Source organism: Leopardus geoffroyi, chromosome C1, assembly GCF_018350155.1.
Source record: "Leopardus geoffroyi isolate Oge1 chromosome C1, O.geoffroyi_Oge1_pat1.0, whole genome shotgun sequence".
Taxonomy (NCBI): Eukaryota; Metazoa; Chordata; class Mammalia; order Carnivora; family Felidae; genus Leopardus; species Leopardus geoffroyi.
This window is the reverse complement of record NC_059328.1, coordinates 217,618,278-217,638,196: the sequence shown is the minus strand read 5'-3', so window position 1 is coordinate 217,638,196 and position 19,919 is coordinate 217,618,278. Positions and strand designations below refer to the sequence as shown.

At 47.3% G+C, this 19,919-nt stretch overlaps 1 protein-coding gene across 1 annotated transcript in view; it reads left to right on the top strand.

Annotated features, from left to right (window-relative positions):
• The first annotated feature begins 904 nt into the window (after positions 1 to 904).
• The window catches only part of ASB18 (ankyrin repeat and SOCS box containing 18), a 43,526-nt gene continuing 24,511 nt past the window's right edge, over positions 905 to 19,919 (top strand). The window contains exons 1-2 of the mRNA XM_045481837.1: positions 905 to 1,248; positions 4,718 to 4,985. Of these exons, the coding sequence (XP_045337793.1) occupies positions 1,008 to 1,248; positions 4,718 to 4,985 (509 nt within the window). The 5' untranslated portion in view covers positions 905 to 1,007. The remainder of the gene's footprint in view (positions 1,249 to 4,717; positions 4,986 to 19,919) is intronic.

Sequence of the window (19,919 nt, the reverse complement as noted above, 5' to 3'; positions counted from 1 at the left end):
CCACTGGATGGTGGCTGCTGTTATTACCCCTCCCTCGGGACCCCTGTGTGTGTAGCTGTCCTGGGCATGTGTCCCACCGCTTCCTCTTTGCCCATCCGGACAGCACCCTCCTGAGCTTCCGTCCTCCCTCGAGCCTCTGGTCACAGGGTCTTATTACAACTCACACAGTGATGGCGAAGGATGGTACCACTCAACGACAGTGGCCCATTCTAACTTCCTAGTAGGAGGAAAAAAACAAGAGTAAGAAAAAAAAAAAAAGATGTAAGAACTGCGTCTCACCTACATTATAAGAAAAAATGATTTCATTAATTTTTAGGCGAGAAAATAAAGCCCTTCACTAAACTTCAACGAGTAATTACGAAGCTACTAACAAAAAGCTATTACCATTCATTTAAAAACCAGAGATGTGGCATTTCCCGTCTGCGGCAAGGGGGCCAGTCCTGAACAACTGGAAGAGACTCGCAGGCCACCGGGGACCCCAGATGATGCTCTGGGAATCTCTGGTGTGCCCTATGAAGCCGCCCACGCAGGGACGCTTGCCTAGAGCCTAGTCATTTGTAGCGTCCAGCTGGGCCTCCTTCTAACGTGCTCAGGGCTGACACAGACCTCGGGGCACACATCCACCCACCCTTGTTCACGGCAGCAGAGAAAGTGATAGGTCAAAAGGAAGAAGACATCCTATAGAGCAGGAGAGAGAAGCCCCGCCCACTTGAGGGTGTCCGCCCTTGGGTGCAGAGCTGTCTTGGAGATAAATGGATGTGTCGCTCTCCGGGAGTGGAATCTATATAACCACAAGGCGGTGGCTGAGCACACTGGCATCCCAGTGGTCACACGATGCTGATCATATCAAGTAACCGTGATCACAGCGGAGCCCGCAGGAGTTATAAATACACCGCCACCGAGCCCCAACTGGATAACAATTGAGTAATGACAATAGAAATAGCTCACACTCCATAGGACCATCTTTCCCCTTCCTGAAGAACTCTTCTGAAATCAGCAGCCTGGCAATGGAGAGATGGCCAGAGCCGGTTAGGGGAGAGCTTCACATCTTTCAGAAGATGGAGAAAGAGCTTCAAGCTAGAGCCGGGTCCCCAGTGCTCGAGTACCATGCTGCCTTGGTCACGGGAGACCTGAGCCGTCTTGAGCTGCTCATGAACGAGTTCTTCCAGGATGCCAATGTGGTGTTCGAGATAAAGAAGGATGAGATGGAGTGGCAGGTGAAATCCCCAGCCACGTTTGGACTGTCAGGTACCCCTTTTCCTTTAAAGCTCGGCTAGTTGTTTTTCAGGAGCCACTAACACTCCACTGGACATGTAAGTCCAGGGTGTAGACCGCTCACGGGGCCGCCACATTTCACACACTCGAGCAAAGGATGTTTATAAGTGAAATCTGGTTTCTGAGATGCGAGAAATCAAATTAGAAAGGCCAAAAGGATGGTAAGAAGTGCCCATCTGATGCTGGAAGCGTCTCTTGTCTTTCAAAGAGGGCATCGGTTTGGGTGCTCGCCTACCAGTGCCTGTACCTGGAATCCGGGGAGGCAGGAGACGGAGAAGGAACGCCTCGCGTCCGAGTGCTCCCGGAGCTGTCCCCTGGCATGTAGCTCGGCTTGAGGGCCTTCTAGGAACCTGTGAGCACCACAGCTACAGCAGGGTGGCTGGGGCACAGCCAGCATCAGCAGAGGGAGAGCCCTCAGCTGGTGCTCCGCCCGGAACCCAAGGGAGCCGGAGAACGGGGGAGGGCGGGGAAGAAATCAAAGGTCCCTAAGTCGTACGTCTGAGCGCATTCTTGTAGCCTGAACACCGCTATGTGCTGGGCCAGCAAGAGACCCCCCCCCCAAGGAGAAAGACACCCCTTTACCCCACTCAGGATGATGAGACTTCCTGACCACCAGGCTGTTGCCAGGGCCTTCTCGGCTGGCACTCCGCATAGGGCACCCTTTTCCCAGGGGGTCCAGATGCAACACATTTACCACGAGGGTTCACGCGTTGGCACAACAGTTCTGCCAGACTAAGAGGATTTGAGACGCTGCGGTCACTGGGCCAACGGCCAGCGTCCCGTGTCCCGTGTGTCTGACCTGTGGGCTCCGGCAGGCAAAGAATGCGGAAGGTCAGTTTCCAAAGAACGGACACGGTCTTGTTTATACCCCACACAGGGAGAGGGAAATAAACCCAAAACACGGCCAAAGGGCTATACTCGTCCTCCTGAGCTAGGAAGTCTACTTACGGGGTCGGGGAGGGCTCGGTGAATTGTTGAACGCTCGATTAATGCTAATTTTTTAAATTACGTACCACCCAGCCCTGGACACACTCAACCACACTCAAACGTTGCAGTTTCAAAGAAGTGTTGACGTTAACCCATGGTCTGAATCCAAAGGCGTCTTCCTTTTTTCTGCCTTAATCTTTGCACCTCTGAGTTCTGCTGGGTTTCTATGGTGTGGCACGGCCGCACAACAGAAAGTTAGGGCAGGCTGATGGAGAAGGCGGTGAGCTGTCACCGTGGATGGGGCAGCCCTGAGTGCCAGTGCTGGCCTACGGCCTCCATGCGGACCGGGAAGAGAGGGTGGGTGGCACTCGGGGCTGTGACTGTCCGTGCTCCCTGGGCTCAGCCACTCGACGCTCCTTGCCGCTGACCACGCGGCAGAAATGACCAAACATGGCTTGTGAACAGCACCCTCTCCCACATGAGAACTTCCTGGTGGCCAATCCCAGCCCCCCCTGAAGGGAGTCATGGGGACGGAAGTACACCAGCAGGTTCACAGGGCCAGCCCCCCAGTACCTCGGTGCACCCAGAATGGAATGCCAGTCGCAGTCCAAGGACAGCGTTGGCACGAGGAGCTGACGTTTGGAGGGATGTGCCACGTGGGGAGAAGCCTGTGTCCACATTCCTCCCGGTGGCGGAACCAGGACCGGGGAGTGGGCAGTATAGGCAGCTGATTCAGGCTCTGTGGTCCACACAGCTGCCTCAGAACTCGGGTATTCTTGAAGACCTTCAAGAAAGTGGAAGCCTACCACCATCTCCCAGGACCCGGACGGAGGTGCTGGCCTCAAGCTCTGGCTGCGCTCAACGCCCAGCCCAGACTCCTTCCTTCAGTCCTTGGGAAGACTCAGGGATCCAGGGGTGGGTGAAGGGAGCTGCTGGGGTGGGTGGAGTTGGGCTGGGAACTTGGTGTGCCCCAGAGGATGGAGTCTGGGTGCTCCCCGCCTTCCTTGCCCTCCCTAGCCCAGGGAGTAGACTTCCTAGCTCAGGAAAACGAGTCCAGCCAGAACCAGGAGCAAGAATGTAGACCATCAGGGACCATATGCATCTATCCCCCTCCAAATCACGCCCGGTCTTCACTGGGAAGGGCAGACCAAACCCGTGTGGGCCCACGTGCCAGGGCCCAGCTGGCCACCACCATCCACTGCCGGGATGACAGGCACATCCCCCACCTAAGTGTGCAACAACCTTCGGGCTGGGCCTCGGGGACACAGGGCAGGCTGGAACCCTGCGCTGCATGCAGGTAGGTAATTATGAGTGGTCTTTCAAAACCTGCTCAGCATGGGTCCCAGGAAGGAGGTGGCCTGTGAAAAGGGTCTCCTCTGCAGCTCATTACAGCCATGGTATCGATTCTTCCATCATTATCAGAAGGCATTCCTGCCATGTGAAATCCTGTCCCTTGAAGTGTATTCACCAGGGACTGCTTCCCCCATTTCCACAAGCGCTCCTGGCCGCTAACAACCTTCCATGGGCCTTTTGAAAGCCCAAAGTTTTCAGAGAAGTACAATGTGTAGCACGTGCTCCATTCATCCGTCAAGAAAGAGCAACCCTATACACACACGCGCACACGCACACACACACAACCCTAAAAAGCGCAAAGAAACAAACCAGAATTGTGCTGAATGTGGACACCACATCAAAGGGAGCTTCTGAAACCCAGTGGCTTCCAAGAGGACTAAACTTTCTAAGGCCTTTCCTTGAGCAACCTTGGTGCAGGGGGTCAGTTTGTTTCGCCGACTGTCTTCTCCCGCTAATGATAAAGGGATAAGTTTGGGGTTCAACGAGAGAGAGCTGGATTCCAGAAAAATCCACAGCTCGCTTTCCTCCCTCAGGCTGTCCCTAATTCAGAGCCTGGGAAATGTGAATTCCTGGCTTACGTTCTCCCACCATCCACCTACTTGGCCGGCTCTCCATTCCTCAATTCCTCGCCTCGTCCTCAGTCGCCCCCCTATTTGGCAAGACCCCTCTTGCTTCTCAATACGGTCCACTCCCTCCGGCTCGGTTTTGGCCCCTATTAACCTTCTTTGTATTCCTTTTCTCCCTCCTGGGTCTTCATCTCCCTCTCCTGGGCCCGTGAGACTCTTCTCCCCACTTCCTACACTTCAGTTTTCCTGGAGATCTCTCTCTGCCCCTCTGCCTTTGTCTTTGCACCTGTCACCCTAGGGTGGGAGATGGCCGTTCTCCTCTTCTCTTCTCTTCTCTTCTCTTCTCTTCTCTTCTCTTCTCTTGTCTTCTCTCTCTGTGCACCTAGCTAGATCTGTGCCTCTAGCTGGAACTCACTGGGGTTCTTGGTCCCAATCGTCTGCGTCTTTACATACCTCTATATCGTCTATCTTTCTTTATGTACCTACGTGTCCACTCGGTAACTACTTCTAAGAGATGGTTTCACGCTAGCTGGGCCTTAAGGGACACGCCCCCCCCCACCGGTCCCCCCACTCACTGCACCTCTCCTCTCCTCCAGGCCTCTGGACCCTGGAGTACAAGCGTGAGCTCACCACGCCTCTGTGCATCGCTGCGGCCCGCGGCCACAAGGCCTGCGTGCGCCACCTGCTCAGCCGCGGCGCGGACCCCGACGCCAGCCCCGGTGGCCAGGGAGCCCTGCACGAGGCCTGCCTGGGGGGCCACACGGCCTGCGCCCAGCTGCTGCTGCAGCACGGCGCCGACCCCGACCTGCTCAGCGCCGAGGGCCTGGCGCCCCTGCACCTCTGCCGAACCGCCGCCTCGCTCGGGTAAGGACACGCGGCCCGGGCGGGGGCCACAGACCCTGACCCCATCCGGGGCCAAGGCTCCAGAGGCCGGCCACGCCCTCTGCCCCTGGCCCCGCCTCCAGACTCCGCCCCATACCCCGCGGCCTCTGCCCCTGGTCCCGCCCCCAGATCCCCAAGGCCTGCGCGGATCCTCAGGACCCAACGGGTCCCCGGCCCGGTCCCTGGACCCTGGACCCAGCCTCGTCCTGTGTCCCAGAATCCGGGACACACCTCGCGCCCTCACCGCACCCAGACTCGCGCCCCGGCCCCGGCCACCTCCGGGGTCCCCGCGGTCCGTCACGGCCCGCTCCACCTGGTCCCCCGCCCTGACCCCGGACCGCGACCCGCCCTCGGTCCCCACTCCCCACCACCCGCCCCAGACCCCGGCCCCCACCGTCAGCCCCAGACCCTAAGCCTCTGATCCCCGGGCCCGGGACCCCGGATCGACCTGAGCGCCTACCCCAGCCCCTGCGTCGCGACTCACACCCGGAGCCCCTAGGACCCCAGACCCAGACCCCACCGCGCCCGGCAGAGTACTGGATCCTTCTTGCGGCCCAGACCCCCGGCCCCCAGTTCGCAGCCCCGGACCCCGGCTCCCCCGGAGCCCCGGCCCCCAGTTCGCAGCCCCGGACCCCGACTCCCCCGGCCCCCCCGGCCCCCAGTTCGCAGCCCCGGACCCCGGACCCCGGCTCCCCCGGCCCCCCGGCCCCCGGGCGGGTGTAATTAGCGCTTGATTGCGAGCGCGAGGCGGGAGGCGCCGCACCGAGGTAATGAGCGGGGTGATCACAGGCCTGCAGACGCCGGCGCTGACGAATGCTAAAAGGCCACTGGCGGCGTTGGAGGCTGAAAAATTAGGGTTTTTAATGATAATTTTATGCAGAATAATTGTCACAGTGTGACATAAATGGTTAGCTCCTCGGGCGGGGCCTCGGAGTCCCACAGGAAGCCGAGCTGCGCCCCGCGTTTTCGGGCGCCTGCCCAGGGCCCGGGGTTCGGGAAGTTCTGCAGCTGCCGGCCGACCCCCGCGGCTCCCCTTGCGGGGTGTCTGTCCCCGCGGGGCCCGCAGAGTCCCGGGAGAGGCAGGCGGCTTGCGTTTGCTCGTCGTGACACTCCGTCAGTCAAAATGGTCTGGTCGCCGCCCTCGGGGTTGCGATTTCTTGGCCTTCTATCACGGTGGTGGGGATTAAACAAAACCGCCGTCCTCGAGAGCAGGCGGGGCCACTGGGCTCTCGGTGACCCAGGCGGGGCCACCAGCGACCAGTGTCACTCGAGATGAGAGCAGGGACTGAGAAAGACGAGAGAACCACCTGAGGGTGCCTGAAGGAAAAAATATGCTGACCATACGTATATGTCCTTTTAGAGTTTATTTAGGTAGAGAGAGAGAGCGCACCTGCAGGAGCGGGGGAGGGGCCGAGAGAGAGGGAGAGAGAATCCCAAGCTGCTTCAGCACAGCCAGAGGCAGAACCCTACCGGGGACTCGATCTCACCAACCGTGAGATCGTGACCTGAGCCCAGATCGAGGGTCCCATGCTTGACCCCCTGAGCCACCCAGGCACCCCCTAAACATATACTTTTTACAGCAGCTTTCCTCAGGTGTCATTGGCATACAGTAAATTGCACCTGTTTTAAGTGCGCAATTTGATAAATCTGGACCTATGCATTCGCGACAATATGCATTCACGAGATCATCCCCACAATCAAGGGAGTGAGCACACCCATCACCGTCAGACGTTTCCCTGCCCCACTGTTATGCCCCCTCCCCTCCTCCATTATTATCCCACTAATCTGCTTTTCTAGCCCTATAATTCAGTCTGAATTTGCCAGTGTTTTACATTTTGTCTGGCTCCTTTCATGCAACGCGATTACTTTGAGATTCAGCATATTGTGCCGTGGATCCATAATTCACTCCTTTCCATTGCTGAGTGGTATTCCCCGGTATGGGACTGCCACAAAGTGTTTCTCTGTTCGTGTGTTGAAAGACACTTGATTGTTTCCAGTCTGGGGCTATTACAAATAAAGCTGCTATGAACATTTGTGTACTAGCCTCTGTACGGGTGTCTGCTTCCATTTCTCCTGGACGTGTGCCTAGGGGTGGAATGGCTCGCTTGTATGCGATTGAAAGATAACCTTTTAAGAAACTGCCAAACTGTTTCCAAAGTGGTTTGCCAAGTTGCACTCCCACCAGCAGGGTACGAATGTTCTCGTTGTTTCACATCCTCGGTAGTGGTTGCTTATGGAAACTCTTTAACTGTAAACATTCTAATAGGTGTGTAGAAATATCCTGTTGTAGTTTTGAGTTGCAATTCCCTAACGACAAGTGATGTTGAGCATCTTTTCATGTACCTATTTGACATCCATCGGTCTTCTTCAGTGAAGTGCCTGTTCAAATCTTGGGTCCCCCCTCCCTTTTTTTTTTACATTGGGTTGTTCTCTTAAAATCTGAGATTCCTTTATATATTCTGAATACAAGCCCCTCATCAGACATATAATTTGAAAATATTATCTCCCAACCTATGGGTTGTATTGTCTTCTCTTAAAAATGCCTTTTAGGAAAATAAATGCCTTTTAGGGGCACCTGGGTGGCTCAGTGGGTTAAGCATCTTCTCAATTTCAGTTCAAGTCATGATCTCACAGTCCTGAGATTAAACCCCCACCTCAGGCTCCACACTGAGCACAGAGCCTGCTTGGGATTCTCCCTCTCTCTCTCTCTCTCTCTCTCTCTCTCTCACACACACACACACACACACACACACACTAAATAAACATTTTTTAAATGCCTTTTAAAGAATAGCAATTCTTAATTTTGGTGGAATCAGCTTGTCAATTTTTTTCTTTAGAAATTACCTTGGGTTATAATATCTTTTAAAAAAAAATCTTTGCCTAACACAGAGTCACAAACATTTCCTCCTAAATTTTCCTCTATAAATTTAATAATTCTACATTTTGCATTTAAGTCTGTGACCCATTGTTTTGTTAATTTCTGCATATGGTGTGAGGTATAGATCGAAGCTTTCTTCTTTGCATGCACATATCCAAGTGTCCCCGCACCATTTGTCAAAGGGTCTTTCCTTTCTGCCCTGAATTGCCTTTGCACTTTTGTCTAAAATCAACTGACTACATGTGCATGGGTTTATTTCTGGACTCTCTTAAGTGTACACACAGGACAAAGCCTGACTGATTCAACTGGTAAAGAGCCACTCTTAAGTTCAGACCATTTATCACTTATGTACACCGTGAAAAGAGGACTGGCCAATGGTGCCAATGCCTCGTCCCACACACCAAGAAGGACAACTCCTGCCAAAACTTAGATCAGCAGGGGTTCAAGACCTTTGCTTACACAGCCTGTGTGGATACACACAAGGTTACCAGAGCTCCGTGGTAGAGCCATTCCTCTATATTTGTCTTCTATTTTATTGGCCTGTTTGTCAATTTTGACATCAGTACCACATTGTATTGAATACTAGAGCTCTATAAGAAACCTCGAAGTCAGGTAGTGTAGGTTCTGGGGTGTCGTTCTTTGTCAAAGATGTTTTGGCTATTCTAGCTCCTTTGCATTTCCATGTAAGTTTGAAAACCATTTTGTCAATTTCTGTTTAAAAAAAGAAAAGCTGCAGGGTTCTGACAGGGGTCAGAATCAACCTTGAATCTCCCTAGTTGACTCATAGGTCAATCTATAGATTTGGGGAGCATGGACATAATAAACACAAGAAAGCTCTCTGTTCCTTTAGGTCTTTAATTTCTCTCTGCTGTGTTTCTTACTTTTCAGTGTGCAGGGCTGGCACATATTTGTCAGATTTCTCCCTAAATATTTATTTTTGGTGCTTGGTAAATGGTATTTTTTATTGTAAATTTTTGATCATGTGTAGCTATTATATAAAACTAATAATTTATTTTTCCATATTGATCTTGTATCTTGCAACCCTGTTAAGCTCACTAATTGTTCTCATAACTCATTGTAAGTTCCGTAAGATTTCTATGCAGGCAGCCGTGTGATCTTTGAATAAACATAGCTTTACTTCTTCAGCTGATGCACTTTATTCTTTATCTTGCCTTATTGCACTGGCTAGTATCTCCAGGGCAATGATGAAGAGAAGTAGTAACAGCAGACAACTTTTCTTATTCCTGATCTTAGAGGAAAGCCTAAGTCTTTCACCATTAAGTAAGAGATTAGACATTGGGTTTTTGTAGATGAACTTTTTCAGATTGAGAGAGCTCCCCTCTATTTCTAGCTTGCTGAGAGTTTTTATTATTAAGGGATATCAAATTTTCTCAAATACCTTTTCTGCATATTTAGACATGATCATACAGTGTGTTTTCTAGTCTGTTAGTATAATGATTTATATTGATTGTTTTTCAAATGTTAAACCAACCTCGCCATCTTGAGATAAACTACACTTGATCATGAGTATTATCCATTTTAATAAATTATTGGGTCTGATTAGCTGGAAAAAATTTTAACCTGTATCTATGTTCATGAGAGATATTGGTCTGTAATTTTCTTTTCTTGTAATGTCTTTATCTGGTCTTCATATCAGAGTGACACTGGCTTCAAAAATGAGTTGGAAAGTGTCTCTTCCTCAACCATTTTCTTGAAGGGCTGGTATAAAATTGTCATTATTTCTTTCTTAAATGTTTGGTAGTGGGGCACCTGGGTGGTTCAGTCGGTTGAGCATCTGACTCTTGATTTCACCTTGGGTCATGAACCCAAGGTCATGGGATTGAGCCCCATATTGGGCTCCATGCTCAACATGGAGCCTGCTTAGAATTCTCTCTCTCTCTCTCTCTCTCTCTCTCTCTCTCTCTCCCCACACCCCTACTCACACACTCCCTCTCTAAAAAAAAAATTAAAAATATATTTGGTAGCATTCATCAATGAAGCAATCTGGGCCTGGAGTTTTCTTTATGAGAAGGTTTTTAACTATTAATTCAATTTCTTTAATAGCTATTGTACTACTGAAAATATTTCTTCTTGGGTGAGCTTTGATAGCTTGTATCTTTCAAGAAATTTATCTCTTTCAGCTATGTTGTTGAATTTATTGACATAAGTTGTTCTTTATTATCCTTTTAATCTTTTTTTTTCATTTTTTTTTAACGTTTATTTATTTTTGAGACAGGGAGAGACAGCATGACAGGAGAGGGTCAGAGAGAGAGGGAGACATAGAATCTGAAACGGGCTCCAGGCTCTGAGCTGTTAGCACAGAGCCTGACACGGGGCTCAAACTCACGGGCCACGAGATCATGACCTGAGCTGAAGTTGGATGGTTAATCGACTGAGCCACCCAGGCGCTCCTTAATCTTTAAAAGCTATAGTATTATCACCACTCTCATTCATGATATTGGAATTCATTATATTGTTTCTTTTATTTTCTTCCCTGATCAGTCTTGTTTTTGATTTCATTGGTTTTTTTTGTTTGTTTGTTTACTGTTTTCTATTTCACTAACTTCCACTATGGTCTTTATTATATTTCCTTCTTTGATTACCTTGAGTTTCATTTGCTCTTCTTCCAGTTTCTGAAGATAGAAACTAATGTCATTGATTTGATGATTTTTTTTTTTTTTACTTTCTAATATAGGCATGCTTTTGGTGTTGTACATGTCCCCCTGTGTATTACTTTAGCTAAATCTTGCAATGCTAATGTTATATTTTCATTTTCAATCTATTTTAAATTCTTTCTAATTTGTCTTTGGATTTTTTTCTTTGAACCATAGTTATATAGAAGTGTGTTATTTAGTTTTCAAATACTTGGGTATTTTCCAGATATCTTTCTAGTATTGATTTCTAATTTTATTTCCATGTGGTAGGAGAACTTACTTTGTATCTCTTTACTCCTTTTCAATTTGAGTCTTCTTTTATTATCCAAAATATATTCTGTCTTAGCAAATGTTCCATGTACACTAGACAGGAATTTGTATTCCACAGTTATTGAGAGGGGTGCGAGAGGAGTGTTCTATATATGCCAAATGAGTCAAGATGCCTAGCACTGTCATTTAAGACTTCTATACCTTTCTGTTTTCTGCCTACTTGTCTTACAAGTTATTGAAAGAGAAGTGTTGAGATCTCTGACTATAATCATTTTGTCTATTTCCCTCTATAGTTCTATCAGTTCTTGCCTCAAATATTTTGAAGCCTTGTTATTAAGTACACAGATGTTTAGCATTATTATGTAGAACTGACCTCTATCATTATGAAAAGATATCTTTATCTCTGGTTTTATTCTTTGCTCTAAAATCTACTAAGTCCCCTATTAATATATCTAGTTGATGTTAATATAGATTTCTCTTGAATGGTGTTATCATAGTATATATTTTTCCATCTGCATGAGTTATCTATTGCTGCATAAAAAATCACCATAAACTTAGAGACTGAAAACAACACGCATTTCTTATCTCAAAGTTTCTGTGGGTGAAAGTTTGGAAATTGCTTAGCTAGGTTCCCTACTTCAGAGTCACTCACAAGACTGCAATCAAGATGTCAACAAGGGCCAGGGTTTCATATGAAGGATCAACTGGGAAAGAATCTGCTGCCAAACTCATATGATCATCAGCAGAATTCAGCTCCTCAGGGACTGTGGACTGAAGGTCTCAGTTTCTTGCTGACAAATGATTGAAGGCCAACCTCAGTTTTTGCCTTTATTTTTAAAGTAGATTTCTTGTTGGCAGCCTGTAATTGGATCTTTTTTTTTTAAATCCAATCTGAGGGGCGCCTGGGTGGTGCAGTCGGTTGAGCGTCCGACTTCAGCTCAGGTCAGGATCTCGCGGTCCGTGAGTTCGAGCCCCGCGTCGGGCTCTGGGCTGATGGCTCAGAGCCTGGAGCCTGTTTCTGATTCTGTGTCTCCCTCTCTCTCTGCCCCTCCCCGGTTCGTGCTCTGTCTCTCTCTGTCCCAAAAGTAAATGAACGTTGAAAAAAAAATTTGAAAAAAAATAAAATAAAATCCAATCTGATAGTCTGCCTTTTAATTGGATGTTTACATCATTTACACTTAATGTGATTTTGATATGGCTAGGTTCAAATCAAACATCTTGCTATTTTTTTCAATCCATTCTTTGTTTACTGTATCTTCTTTTTTCTACCTTCTGTATTAATTAAGGAATTTTTATGATTCCATTAGTCTCCTTTTTTGATTTATTCTATAAAAATTTTGTTGTGTTATTTTAGTGGTTGCTTTGGGGTTTATAGTGTATACATCTATATCTGCCTGCTCTCAAGTGTTAACTATACTATTTCATATAGAGTACAACAGCATACTTCCATTTCTCTCCTCCTGGCCTTTGTGTTAATGGTATCACATATTTTACTTCTACATACAATTCCTGCAATAAGTTTTGCCTTGCTCTAATAGCCCATACTCTTTTAAATATATTGAAATAATAAGAAAAAAAGTTTGTATGTTTACCCAGGTAGTTCTTATTTCCAGTTTCCTTCATCTCTTTGTAGAGATCAAAAATTTCACCTAGTATCATTTTCCTTCTGCTTGAAGGACTTTCTTCAACATTTCTTATAGTGATGAATCCTTTCAGTGTCTGTGTGTTTGAAAAAGTCTTTATTTCACCTGAGTGTTTGAAAAGTGCTCTTTTAGGTAGAGAATTCTGGGTTGACAGGGTTTTTTTTTTTTCTTTCAATGTTTTAAACACATAGCTCCACTGTCCTTCAACTTAACATTTTTTAGTGAAAAGTCTTCTGTCTTCTTTATTTTTGTTCTTTTGTAATAATGTCCTTTTCCCAGCTTAAAATTTTTCTCCTTATCACTGATTATAAGCAGTTTGGTAATAATGTATTTTGATGTAGTTTGTTCATGTTTCTTGTCTTTGAGATTCCTTGAGTTTCTTGGACCTGAGGGCTTATAATTTTCATCATATTTGGAAAAATTTTGGTAGTTATTTCCTCACATTTCTTCTGTATGATCCCCTCCTCTCTTTCGGGGACTCCAATTACACGTATACGACACCATTTTAAGTTGTTCCACAGCTCACTGGTGCTGTCATTTTTTTTTCTTCTGCAATTGGTTTATCTTTTGTTCTAAAATACCTGATCTGCCATTATTCCCATCTAATGTATTTTTCATCTCAGACATTATGGTTTTCAACTTTAGAAGTCCAATCGTAGGTCTTTTTCGTATCTTCCACACCTTTACTTAATATGTTCAACCTTTTCTCTAGCTTCTCAAACATACAGAAATGGTCTTAATAACGATTTAAAAAAAATTTTTTTTTCAACGTTTATTTTTGGGACAGAGAGAGACAGAGCATGAATGGGGTAGGGGCAGAGAGAGAGGAAGACACAGAACCGGAAACAGGCTCCAGGCTCTGAGCCATCAGCCCAGAGCCCGAAGCGGGGCTCGAACTCAACGACCGCGAGATCGTGACCTGGCTGAAGTCGGACGCTTAACCGACTGCGCCACCCAGGTGCCCCTTAATAACGATTTTAAAGTTCCTGTCCACTAATTCTATCATCTGGGTCAGTTTTAATTGACTGAGTTGTTGTTTTTTCTCTTTATCTTATTGGGTGCTGGATATTTTTCTATCCCTACCAATATTTTTGATCTCTACTCTGAAATGTAAAGTTACTTGGAAACACTTTGATCCTCTTGGGTCTTGCTTTTAAGCTTTGTTAGGCAGGATCAGAGCAGTGTTAAGACTAAAGTTAATTGTTTCCCTACTACTGAGACCACACCCTTCTTAGTAATCTAACCATGCCCCATTATATATGCAGTTTTAAACGCTGGTTGTTGAGAACAGACACTATTCCTGAACTTCTACATACCATGGGTACGATTCCCTCTCTTTTGGGGTGCTATTTCTCCCGTCTTGAGCAGTTCCCTCACACACATACACTAATCACTACTCAACTGAATACTCAAGGGGACGCTCTGCAAAGTTCTTTCTCTGTGAAGACACCCCCTGCCCAGTACTCTGCCTCGCAACCTCTACCTGCCTTGGCCTCCCCAGACCCCTATATCTATCTCCTTAACTCTGAGAGTCACTGGGCTCTGCCTGGGACCTCCTCACTCTGTCCCACTCTGGGAGCCCAGAGTCCCTTTGGGAGGTCAAGAAATTCAGTGTTTGGCAATCATGTTGGTAAGTTCAAACCTTGTGGTCCATTTCTGTCCTCAGCTGCAGGCATTCTCTACTTTCTAGCTGACCTTAGCGAAAGCTGGGTGAAAGGCATTTGGAAATTCTCTGTGCTATCTTTGCAACTCTTTCCATAAATCTAAAATAATTTAAAAATAAAAAGAGTTTTAAAAACTAAGTTTGCTTCACACCTTAGGTTCCAGCCTCCTGCTTTACGGTATCAGAAAAATACTGCTTTTTACTAAGAAATGAGAAAGAAACACCTACTCAGAGCACAAAATATTGTGAATTCCATCAATAGCTCTTCTGACAAGCCAACAAGCTCACATCTGGATGTCATAAAGAGCTGAGATATATGCAGACCGTTAGGGCTACAGCTTATCCACTGTGTGATAGAAACTAATTTCCTGGCTTCAGTTGGTTTTTCAGAAATCATACAGGTCCAGGACATTGTTTAATAAGGACTTTTCAAATGCCTTTGTATTAACATGGAGCTTTTTAAACCTCTTTTCTTTTGTCTTCCTCTTTCTCCTCCTCCTCCTCCTCTTCTTCGCATCCCTCGTTCGCCTCTGTCTCTCCGTATGAATCTTTCTCCCTGGTGATTTAATTTGACAGTCTTGACTTATTTAAATCCTGGTTATTGGGGGAAAGTTTGAGATAAGTGATGAATATACCAGAAGTTCAGGCAGAACTATGCAACAGCTGACTTAGAATCCCTTCGATATCAATGATTATAATGGAAAATGCTTGCGGATTCCATTGAACACCTCTACAATAACATAGCCAACTACCTTGAAGGATAAAAAGGTAATAGATGTCAGAAAGGGCTTGGGGTTTCGACCACAGCTTTTCAGCTCTAAAGAGTCCCCCTAAAGTTAGACTCCGAGGAGGTCTGGCTTCAGGTAGTATAAACATATTATCACTTTGACAAGAAAGAGCTACCTTCTCCAGAATCTTTTTATACATAGTAGATTTTAGGTCATCCTTAATTTTTTTACCTTACAGTAGAGAGGGGGTCGTTGACCTACATACAGAGCCATTTCATTTTCTTACTCTTGATGACAATGGTCTCCACACCTCGGGACCCACTTCTGCTCCAACCCCTTTTAGTCAGCAATTCACCATGGGTGCAGGACTTTAAAACCTTTGAGTCTCTGAGTTCCTGGGATTAAAAAAGAAAAATTATCTGTGCTTCCTTCCAACCAGCAAGCTTCAGAATTCAGAATTCAACACACAAAAAAGGATATCAGAGCTTTAATCTAGGAGCCTTTTGAAGAGATTTTCCCAAAAAGAAAAGTTCCAGTAAAGTTACTCTCTTCACGTTAGTAACCTGCTTGTCAGCCTCGCCCTATTTATTATCAGACTCCTCTCCTTGACCCTCTTTTTTAAATCTGAGATAATTAAAATGAGAAAAGGATGAGTAGAAGCCTGATTCTTTTTTTTCCCCCCCGTCTGAAGTTATCTTGCTTTAAACGGAAGTGAGGAAGACTTCCTTCCCTCATGAGCATATCAGTAAAAAGCATGCATGTTTACTTTTTTTGTCCCGGTTGGATTAATTTAACTTGGTAAAAAAAAAATCATTCAGAACCCAGCGCCAGACCTGTGGAAGCAGCTAATCTCCTTAACAATCACCGAAGAGAACTATTGGACAATGCTTTTTCTAGTTCAGACGAGGCAAGCTGAAATCCAGGCAGAGAGAAAGAAAGTATGACTTTTCCCGAGGCAAGAAAGGCACTCTCTGGCCAGGTTCAAGCAGAGATAACTGTTCAAAGTCCTCGCACCAACTCCAAATGTCTCCACGGGAGGTCTACCTACACAAGGTGCCAGGCTCATGGGTGTTGATACATAATCCGGAAAACTGTATGCTCTTTCCACACCCCAGAGGAGTGGTTGATTTATTGAGGGGAGGAAACATGGCCTGATTCAACAGGAGTCTGAGGCATCAGAAGGATATTAAAGAGCAAGGTGTCATAGAGGGGCCACCCGCATCGGGTGATTTGATATTGGTAGAACTTCACGCATTCCTGAACACTTTCAACGGTCTTACTTCCGATGGTCCTCCAGCAGGCCCGCAAGGCATGAGAATTCCCAATCTACAGACCAGGAAACTGAGTCCCATCGAGGGCCCATGTTTTGCAAGTAAGGTGGCACACAGTGGAAATTGCCAAAAGCCAAGTGTGGGAAGAGACACCAATGCTGAACGATCACCTCTCCCTTGTTCACCTAAGTTCTTTTCACACACCCTGTACAGTCAGGAAGTCCCTGCACATCTCCAGCCAGCACCTTCCAGACATGTTCTATTACAGGTGTCTATGCCCCTTCCCTGATCCTTGATGGCCTCTCAGGTAGATTCGTCAGCTTTCGGATCACTTGCCAAGTCCCATTTGAAAACCTACGACCCACTGTCAGGAATTAGAAGAGGTAATAATGGAAGCCAAGTCAAACCTTTACCCTCTGGGCAAAAGCCTTGATCAGACAATATGCAAATGGCCAAGATGCAAACAAAAAGGTGTTCAACATCACTAATCATCAGGGAAATGCAAATTAAAACCACCAGGAGGGGTGCCTGGGTGGCTCAGTCTGTTAAGCGTCCAACTTCAGCTCAGGTCATGATCTCACGGCTCCTGAGTTCGAGCCCTGCGTCAGGCTCTGTGCTGACAGCTCAGAGCCCGGAGCCTGCTTTGGATGCTGTGTCTCCCTCTCTCTGCCCCTCCTGCTCGTGCCCTCTCTCTCTCTCTCCCTCTCAAAAATGAATACACACTGAAAAAACATTTTTTTAAAAACCACAAGGAAAAATTTCCTGCTTCACACCCATCAGAGTGGCTAAAGTCGAAAACACCGACAAATACTGAATCTCACCAAGAGTGTGGATCAGCCAGAACTCTTGTACTTTGCATAATAATACAGTCACTTCACTAATACGTTCGGCAATTTCTTTTAAAGTTAAATATACACCTGCCAGCTCTTCCACTTCTATGTATTTACCCAAGAGAAACGAGAACATATGTCCACGAGAAGACTTACACAAAGATGTTCACAGCAGCCTTATCCATAATAGCCAAAAAACAGAGATACCCAAATGTCCATCAATATCAATAGAAGAGGGAATTTGGAAATTGTGGTATATCCAGACAATTAAATATGACTCAGAAATTAAAAAAAAAAAAAATAACGAGTTACTCACACACACAATGATATGATGAATGTCAAAGACATTATGCTGAGCAAAAGAAGCCAGACACCAAAAAGGAGAAAATTCTAGAGAACTAAACCATGAGAGAGATCAGAACAGTGATTGCCTGTGGGTGAAGACTGGCGGCCAACACAAGGAAACTTCTGGAGACGGCGAAATATTCTACCTTTTGATTGGAATGTCATTTACACAGGCACATTCCTTTGTCGAAATGTATACAACTGTAGTCTTAAGACCTGTCCAATCCTCCATATGCAAAGTTTACCTCACTTTAAAAATTCGTACGGGGGCGCCTGGGTGGCGCAGTCGGTTAAGCGTCCGACTTCAGCCAGGTCACGATCTCGCGGTCCGGGAGTTCGAGCCCCGCGTCAGGCTCTGGATTGATGGCTCAGAGCCTGGAGCCTGTTTCCGATTCTGTGTCTCCCTCTCTCTCTGCCCCTCCCCCGTTCATGCTCTGTCTCTCTCTGTCCAAAAATAAATAAACGTTGAAAAATTTAAAAAAAAAAAAAAATTCGTACGTACCTGCATACATAAAACTTTTCTCTCATCCAGGTGTTGATGAAGGGATGCTGGTGAAGATTCTAGAAAGTCAGATACTACTTCAGGGGCAAGTGGGCACACAGTGGAGATGACTTCACAAAGTCTGTTCCTTAAATCATTTCTCAGTTTGCCAAAATGCAGGGTTTCGCTTGCAGTCCGGGGAGAATGTGCCCACAACATCATCACCAGCCACAACCATCCGTCACTTCAGAAAAAATTTAAGTGGTGGCCTTTGCTCAGAGAGAAACCGTAAGGATTGAAATGGCCGGCTGGTCTCTCTCTCAATCTCCCCCCTACCCTTAAGGATTTGTCCATTCACATCAGCCCTTTCAACTGGAAACATTTATGCCTGATAGTCTCACAGCTTAGCATCTCGGAAGAAAGGGAAAGAGAAGAAAACACAGAACAGAAAGGGGCGGGTGGCAGGTCCCCAAAGGAGAGCCTCAGCAGAAGGTCCAGGGAAATAAAGTGGAACAGCTCCTCCATCAAAGTCTTGGGGCAGTGGCTTCCCCGTCCCTCATTCGGAGCCAGCTGGGGAGTCTATCCACAGGAGGGAAACTTCTTGCAATGGCTTCATTAGAAAACACGGCTGTATTTTCCTCCCAAGTCTCTCCCCCGCGTCCCCTGTCCCCCACAGGCTGGCACTTGCCCAGCACCCAGACAGTCGCTCCCACCCCCACCCACGGACCCCGCCCTGGGGCTCCAATCACCCTGCCCCGGGGACGTGTCTCCAGCCCATCAGCCCGCATGGCACCCTGAGGAAGAAACGGAGAAGCAACGATGATCCAACAAGACTGCTTCGTAACACTCCCTGCGTATGTCATCTCGCATGAAACCCCTTCTGCTTGTCAGAGGGACTGGACGGCAATCGAGTAAGGAGAAGAGCGAAGGCAGCCAGGACTGTCCAAGGACTCCAGCAACCCCCGGCGATAGGAAACACGGTTCCATGTTTTGGTGGTTGCCGGATCATGAAGCTGTCCAGTGATAGCTGGGGTTCCCATCCCAAGCGGGGTGTGCTGGCTGTGGGGTCACCATCATCTCCCACGTCCCTAACCTTGAGGTCATTGCCCAGACCTCAAAAACTGAATCCAGCTGGGGAACACGGGAGCTTGCGTGCAGAGCTGCTGGCGTGACCAGGTGAGAAGCAGGCTGCTGTTACCTGCCCCACGGACCAAGTCCACGAGGCTGGTGACCTCCCCTGCCTTGTCCTGCCTTCTGAGTCCTGCAGCAAGTTTATCCAGAAATTCTTGTGAAGCGCTCAGAGAAGACACACTTCTCCCCACCCTGAGGGGCTGCGTGGAAGATGTTCTCCACTTCCTGAACGAGTGGATCCATGACTGAATGAAAAGTTCAGAAGTAACTTCTGGAAAATGCCTAGCACGGTGCCTGGCTCAGAGAGAGAGTTTAACAAATGATACGGCAGGCGGGTGGCCTGACGGACAGCTCTGAAGCCAGAGTAGTTGAGATCTCCACCTTGCCGCTTCCTGCCCATATGGCCCTCATGCAAGTCACTGGTCTTTTAAGCCTCAAGTTTCCCACCTGCAAATTCCACCTACCATGCAGATTTGTCGCAAAAACCACAGATAACCTTTTTTAAAAATAACTTAAAAGATCGAGTACTAGAGACCTCTCAGCTCAGATCCAGAGGCTGTGAAATACCTCCTTTGAAAGCTTTGTATAGACCGAGTAATGTGGGGGCGGGGGGGGGGGGTACACCTGGGTGGCTCAGTCGGCTAAGCGTCCGACTCTTGATTTCGGCTCAGGTCATGATCTCATGGTCCGTGAGTTCGAGCCCCAAGTTGGGGTCTGCACTGACAGTGCGGAGCCTGCTTGGGATTCTCTCTCCTCTCCTTCTCTCTCTGACCCTCCCCTGCTTGCTCATGCGCACACTCGTTTTCTCAAGAATAAATAAAATTAAAAAAAAAAAAAAAAGACGAGTAATGGGGAGGAGGGGGGCAGATGACGGCCAGCGTTGAGCAGGCCTGACCTCACAAAATGCAGCGAGGCTTGGTGGGTCGTTGTCAACGGGGAAGAGAGCAAGTAAACAGCAGAAAAGAATTCTTGTGGACTTCTGCACCTGGGAGATTGCCAGGCGGTGCCTCAGGAAGATGCTG